The sequence below is a fragment of the Lipotes vexillifer genome, unplaced genomic scaffold (genome assembly GCF_000442215.2).
Source record: "Lipotes vexillifer unplaced genomic scaffold, Lipotes_vexillifer_v1.1 scaffold854, whole genome shotgun sequence".
Classification (NCBI taxonomy): Eukaryota; Metazoa; Chordata; class Mammalia; order Artiodactyla; family Lipotidae; genus Lipotes; species Lipotes vexillifer.
Window position 1 is genome coordinate 451,399 of NW_006791376.1, and position 6,953 is coordinate 458,351.

The window sequence follows — 6,953 nt, forward strand, 5'->3', positions numbered from 1 at the left end:
CCCCTGCCTAGCGAGGACTCACCGCGGCTGCAGCGAAGCGAGAAGGAGCGGCCGAGGGGGATGGCCGTGTGGCCAGCCCGCCAGCCTTATAGCGGCGCTTCCGGGAGGCCGGCCGCCCACTGCCCGCCCGCGCCCCACCCTGCCCGCCCTTTACCCGACATCCTCGCCCCAAAACTTTCCACGCCTCCTGCCCCGGGGCTGTTCGGGGATCCGCGGGGCGGGGGCGCCGAGGGGAGACCGCGGCCAGCCCAGTGACCTCGAGCTCCCTCCTAATCTCCAAAACTCAGTTTGCTCCCCGTCGCGATGTGACAAGAGGAGGAGGCGGAGAGCCGGGCAGTATCAGAGTGTGTGTGTGTGTGTGTGTGTGTGTGTGTGTGTGTGTGTGTGTGTGTGTGGAAACGGGGGCGAACCCTAGATGAAGGACGGGGAGCAGCCAGTGGTCTACAGGATACGATTTAAAGGACATCTAGAACACACATCCCCCCCAGGGAAAATAAATTCCCACCACCACCCTCGATCCCTTCCCCCATTCCCGCACCTGAATTCCGCCCGCAGCCTCTTGCCCATTAAAGTGCACACACACACCAGAGTCAAGCCCTGTAAGTGTCATTAGTTATTTACCCTCCAATGCAAAGTCTGTCAGATCCTCTCCTAAGAAAGGATTTTGATACGGGGAGGGAGGTGGGGAGAGCAGAAAGCCCTGGATCCCAGAGGTGATGGTAGGGCTTGTTGCTGGGGGTAAACGGAGGAGAGGGAAAGGGGGCCGGCGTGGAGGTCAAGGCCAGACTCCCCCTTCTTACCAGTGTCCTCAGGGGGGCCTCCTGTGAGCTGGTGGCAAGTCAGAGTGGCCTGTCCACCACTGCCCTCGGGGACTGCTTCCCAGCCACCCCCAGTGTCCTCACTCTCAAAGCACTTTCCCCCTTAGCTTTCTCTGCATATTTGCAGCATTCCCTGGAGGCAAGCAAAAGCCTGGCCCCACTTCCTCATTTTCCTGAAGGGCCAAACTAAGCCTGGATAAGATTAGTCACATCTGCACTGAAGAACAGGAAGTGGGGTGGAAACCCAAAACCCGAACACCCAGAGGCTGCCCACCCACTTAAGGAGAAGCTGTGCCTGGTCCCACCCCACCCCCAGCCAAGGTGGACAAGAGTTCCAAACCAGCCCTGGACACCTGGAATCGAAAACCCTTATTTCCTCTGCTGGAAGGGAAGGCTGAAGCAGGGTCCATCTGGGAGGGAGGGGAAGGCAAGGGGCCACGGAGGGTCTGTGAGAGGAGCTGCAGGGGCCAGGAGCCAGGGCCCAGTCACTGGTTGCCCGCCAGGAAGACGTCGTTGTAGGCCACGCACAGCATGGTCGGGAACACCGAGTACTCCTTTTTTTGTTTGTTTTTTTGTTGGGTTTTTTAATAAATTTATTTATTCATTTATTTATTTTTGGCTGCGATGGGTCTTCATTGCTGCGCACAGGCTTTCTCTAGTTGTGGCGAGTGGGGGCTGCTCTTCATTGCGGTGTGCGGGCTTCTCATTGTGGTGGCTTCTCTTGTTGCAGAGCACAGGCTGTGGGCACGCGGGCTTCAATAGTTGTGACACACGGCTCAGTAGTTGTGGCTCGTGGGCTCTAGAGTGCAGGCTCAGTAGTTGTGGCGCCCAGGCTTAGTTGCTCCGCGGCATGTGGGATCTTCCAGGACCGGGGTTCAAACCCGTGTCCCCTGCACTGGCAGGCGGATTCTTAGCCACTGCGCCACCAGGGAAGTCCCCGAGTACTCCTTGAGGTCGATCTCCTGGTCGCTGTTCTTGTCCAAGCTCTTCATCAGGTCATCGATGCTGCTCTCCTTCATCTTCTTCGAGGGCCCAGGTAGAGAGACAGGTCAGCCACCCCTCCCAGCCCTGCCCTGACCCCTGAGAAGGCAGCCTCAGGCTGATCCCCAGCTGAGTCAGCAACGGAGCATCTCAACCCCCAGAGTCTCCCCCCAGGCCACAGCCAGCACAGGGTGCCACCAAGCAGAGCTCAGTGACCTGACTCCTGAATCGGAATAAATTACAAGAGGAAGGCTAGTGCAGCCCCCCTTCCCCTCGACACTTTTCTACCACCCAGAGAAATAATAAGCTAGATTTCATACAACACCTAATAGAAACGGCTTGGTGACTATGTGGCACTAAGCGAGATCCAAGCCTTATTCCGTCCCTGCAGGACAGCTGCCTGGAGCGAGTGCCTGGCACCCAGTCCTCTTTCTTGTCTGGTCCCCTGCCCAACCAGCGCAGCTCCACCAAGAGGATGGAGACAGCGCCCTCAGGGGGAACAGGAAGAAAATATAGACACATCCTGCCATCTCCCCTTCACTGCCCTCACCTCCAACTTTTCCACAGGAGACAGGACTTCGGGACATAGAGATGGAAACAGCCTCTCTGTGACGCCACCCTTGTCCCCAGTCTGGGCTCCTGTTATAGCCAGGCCCTCCCCAGGGCCTCTGTCCCCTTGTAGTTAACCCTGCTGGACCCATGGCCCCTCCCTCTGCCCTCATTAACTCCAGAATGCAGAGAGCTTGGCAGGAAGGCCAGAGGGGAGGCCTGGTGACACCCACGCCTGCTTTGGTCCCCTGTCCACAGGGACACACTAGGTGGAGCTTCTCTCTGGGGAGGCCCACTAGGGTTCAAGATGCGACAGGAGAGGCCCACAGGCTGATTTTAAAGGAACGAGGGAGGTTGTTACATGGGCCCGGGCTGGGCCCGGGCTGGAATTCCAGCCTCTCACTAGCTGGGTGTCCTCAGACAAGTTATATAACATATCTGAGCCTCAATTTATTTTTTAACTGTAATAATAACATAATGACTACCTCATAGGCCTTTCCCTTTGTCAGTTGCCTTCCTCCCACCATCTCCATCTGGTAAGAATCTGTTCTTCCCCCTTCCAAACTGTGGCCACAAACCAGTAGAACGATCCTTTTGGTTCCCGTGTCAGCACCAGCTGAGAGCCCCAGACGTGCCGGGTACATGGAGGAGAGCCAGGCAGGGGCCCTGCCCTTGAGCTGTGCACAGCTGACCTGGACCCCTGAATCACCTCGCCCACCCCCACTCCATCCCTTGCACAGCCTCCACAGCTGTGAGAGCCGCGCCTCAACACGGAAGTTTCCTTGATCTCCTTCTCTTAAACCTTCGTGCAGGCTGAGGTCCACCCTCCAGACACTGCCCTTCTCCGTTCCCAGTGAGACCTGACTCAGCCCCAGGCGCGGCGCAAGATGTTCACCCCCTTCCTTGGGTCTCTGTCTGTACCCTTTGGCCATCCTGTCCTTGCTGAGACTAGTGTACCCTGTGGGTAGGTGTGCATCCCCTCACGCTGGGCCTCCCACCTCATGCTGGGAAGCCCCCGGGGGTGGCATCAGTGCTTCCTCTTTTTTTCCCCTCCCCTCTCCCACAGTGCCCACGGAGCACTGGGACTCTGGGGTGCAGGGGAGGGACCGACACCTACCTCACCAAGACACAGGTCTTTCTCGATCAGTTCCTTCAGCTCCTTCCTACTCAGAGTCAGTTTGCTGCCCTCTCTCCCTGAATATTTATGGAAAGTGGTGACCATAGTGGTCAGGGCCTTCTCCAAAGACGTCTCCAACATGGTGTGCAGTTCTGGAGGCTGAAGGGAGAGGAAAAGATCCCATTGCCCAGGAAGCTGGACCTTCTGCTTCCCCCCATCACTACCCCACCTCCAAGCCTCTCCCTCAAGGACCGGCTACTGGAACCCACGATGAGATCAAAATCTACCAAGTGGACCCCAGTGTCTCAGGACAGGTTGTAGTGAGAACCAAGGCAAACTTGGAACAGCTGGAGCAGTGAGACTGACCAGGCTGAAAGGAGACTGCACACTCTCCCGCTTAGGAGATGTTGAAAAAGGGGTCTAGGGACAGAAGGGTGACAAGATGGCCTCCTCAAAAGAAGAACTGATGACAGATGGTGGAGCCAGTGAAGGGTCAGGATTTTCTCCCTGCCCGATCCATCTTGGGCACTCATTTTCCAGAGGCCGTCCTCACCCAAGTCACCCTCCTTGGCCCGGGTCCCTGAGTCACCTAATATCAGGGAGTGTCCCATTATAGAAGTGGGGGACAGGGCAAAGAGAGAGTCCAGGGGTTGGAGGAGGCTGGAGCTAGAACTGGAAGGTAAGATCTCAACAGGAAGTCGAGGAGGGGTGCCAGGACTCATCCAGCTGGTCGCCAGCCTCTGGCCCAGAGAACTGTGCATACAGACCAGCCACGAGGCAGTGAAGGGGGTGGGCCTATTGAAACCTCCAGGGTCATTCTGAGAGCTGGATCCAGAGGTTGGGTCTGAATGGGGCCCTCCAGTCCATCGGCACAGCCACACCCGCCCAAGAGAAGAAGCAGCTGGAGCTCCTGTGACTCAGACTTGGAAACCACTTCCCTCTTAGGCAGGAAGGAGCCAACACCCAAGAACCTGGGGGCTACAGGTAAATCTGTGCTGAGTCCGGAGCAAGGAAAGGAGGAAGAAGCTTCTGCCTCTTACCTACAGACCAAAGCCCACCTGACGATTCTAGAACTGGACCTGAAATTCATCTCTTACCACCCCAAACCCTCAGCCTCTCCCCACTGCCAGGAGACTCAACCAGGACCACAGTGGAAGGCAAGGCCTCTGGGCATCTGCAGCAGCATCCTGGCTGGTTCTGATCCCCACCTCCACCCCCAGGGCCATGATTCCAAATACTCTGCCCTCTTCTCTCCAAACACATGCCCACTCATCGGGCCCGGCCTTCCTTGGCGGAGGTCACCAGAGCTAGTCACCCTCTGGCCTCATCGCCCAGCTTGCCCCACCATATAAATGAGCAGGGAGATGAAAAGGAAGGACTCCAAGGAAGGAGAGAGCCAGAGAACTCATGCAGCAGAAGCAGGCTCCCTCCCACTGGTCTCTGACTTTAATTCCCTTGCTCCAGTCCCCAGGAAACCAGGGAAGAGAGAGGGCCAATAACAAGGGGCCAGAGACAAGGAGGCCCAGGTCAGAGCCTCCTGGGACACAGATGGGGAGAAACCCCCTCTGCCAATCTCAACTTCCTTGTTTCCAAACAAGGATGGGACGGGGGGGCACACTGAGTTTACCATGGCACACACGTCTTCAGTCCTGGAAGCTTTGTCTTCCCAACGAAAAATCAGAACTCACAATCTGATGGGTCAACAGCCAGGCTCCCTGGAAAGAAGATTCAGGAGGTACGGGACAAATGCAGAGTGTCCTCCCATACCCTAGGCCACTCTCCACATTGGGGCCCTCCCACCCACTCCAAAAGCAGAACAGACATCTCAAGATGGGAATCAGTGGGGGAAGATGTTTCCTGCCGAGGGCATAGTCAAAGTCATTAGCAAGTATGGAGCCTAAGATTTTTTAAAGGCTTTTCAATGAATGATTTCTTCTAAACCTCACTCATCACCATGGGAAGGAATTGTCAGAGACTCTTGGAGTGGAGAACTGAGAATCAGGGACTGAGGCAGAGATCAGGGAAGGATAGGGCTGGGTGATGGGGTAGAAGCTGTGGACTGTGGGGAACAGGTTCAGGGTGCAGAAATGACCAGTGTGGGGATCAGGGAGAGTTGCCTGTATCCCAGGAGAGACTCAGACATTGTTCTACCACCAACCAGTCCAAGTATGAGAACAGAATGGAGTTAGGGGCTTAGCACCTATTGCTGCTGCAGCCCCACCCTAGCCTGCCTGGATGCTCCCCACTGCCCCCCACTCCACTCCCACCCCCAGCTGCCAAGGTAGAGAGGCAGCAGGGACTGGTCACTAAGCAACAGGAGTTTCCGAAGTAGGGAGTGATGCAGGAGGAGGCCCAGGGGACGGCACTCCGTGGAAGATGGGCAGACTGGGGCTGGGGGGAGGGAGAAGGGGGAAGTGGCAAACTCCTTCCTGGATCAAAATTCTACCCAAGTCTCTATAGTCACACTCTGAGGGAACATCTGAGTCACCTACCCCACTCCTCTGAAACTTGAGACAAAAACACAATGTGATGAGAAGGAAAGGGGAAAGCTAGAAAAGTCAAGGGAACCAGACCTTCCCTGCCTCTGGACCTGCCCTCTACTCACCTCTTCCTTGAAGATCCCTGTACCACCCAGGCATGACCTGGAAACTAACCACAATCCCACCCATTGCAGGCTAGAGCTGCTGGCTTCAACCTAAGGAGAACTAATACCATGCCTGATATTTTCTGTGGGGAGAAAAAAATCTCAACTTCATTTATCGGATCCCTATGCCGGGAATTTTGTCTCCAAAACTATGGTCACCTCCCACCACTTCCCTCCCTCCCACCCCAGCCACTATCCTCCCCTCATCCCTCCCAAGATCCTTTGTCCTCCTCTGTTGGAGCATGAGTGCTAACTGGTAATAAATCCCATCCTAGGGCCCCTGGGACAGAGATGGGAGTTAGGGAAGGATGATATTCTCATGCTGTGGTTTCTCTTCCTCCACATCACCTCCCTGATCTGACTGTGGAATGGTAGGATTCATCCATCCCTGGGCTTTGAAGCCAGGGCACTGGAAGGGGTGGCAGGCAGCACCCGGGCCGTAAATGTCAGGACTGAGACTTCCTCCCCATCCCACTCTGGCCTCATTACTTCCTCCCCATGACTCAGCCCTTCCCCCACCACCCCCAGGGCACCCGCACTCCATTCCGGACCCCAACCAGGAGCAGATGTGATCTTCGATCCCATCCCAGCCTCACTCAGAGGTCCTGCCAGAGGCAAGGTTGGGGAGGTGGGATGGGTGAGTGCCCTGGCTAAGATCCTACCGTTCCAAGCCTCTGGGGGTCCATTTCCCTGCCTTCGGCTACATCCAGAGTCAACTCTGTCCCCCACACCTGTGCACAGTCACCCACATCCATCTCCCACCTTCTCTGGTCTGCTCTCCACTTGCCACAAAACCGCAGCTCAACTCCCAGCGCCCCCAGAGTCTCTCAGACCATCAGCCTCA

General features: G+C 56.4%; 2 protein-coding genes across 2 annotated transcripts in view; both read right to left on the reverse strand.

Moving 5' to 3' along the window:
* The window catches only part of S100A6 (S100 calcium binding protein A6), a 1,598-nt gene extending 1,539 nt beyond the window's left edge, over positions 1 to 59 (reverse strand). Inside the window, exon 1 of the mRNA XM_007464370.1 lies at positions 23 to 59. The gene's annotated coding sequence lies outside the window, so the exon portion shown is untranslated. The remainder of the gene's footprint in view (positions 1 to 22) is intronic.
* A 1,244-nt stretch (positions 60 to 1,303) lies between these two features.
* Positions 1,304 to 4,691, reverse strand: S100A5 (S100 calcium binding protein A5). Its single transcript, XM_007464384.1, has 4 exons — positions 4,674 to 4,691; positions 3,466 to 3,624; positions 1,745 to 1,837; positions 1,304 to 1,369 (listed from the first exon to the last, which is right to left on the reverse strand). Exons 1-4 carry the CDS (start codon positions 4,689 to 4,691, stop codon positions 1,304 to 1,306), a joined length of 336 nt encoding a protein of 111 aa, XP_007464446.1.
* Between the last annotated feature and the right edge of the window lie 2,262 nt (positions 4,692 to 6,953).

What these genes read in the sequence shown, in the direction of transcription:
- S100A5 (XM_007464384.1), bottom strand. An exon ending in AAGACCTGTGTCTTGGTGAG is followed by an intron (nt 1,838 to 3,465) that starts GTAGGTGTCGGT and finishes CCCTCGAAGAAG; the next exon opens with ATGAAGGAGAGCAGCATCGA. An exon ending in AGTACTCGGGGACTTCCCTG is followed by an intron (nt 1,370 to 1,744) that starts GTGGCGCAGTGG and finishes CAAAAAAAGGAG; the next exon opens with TACTCGGTGTTCCCGACCAT.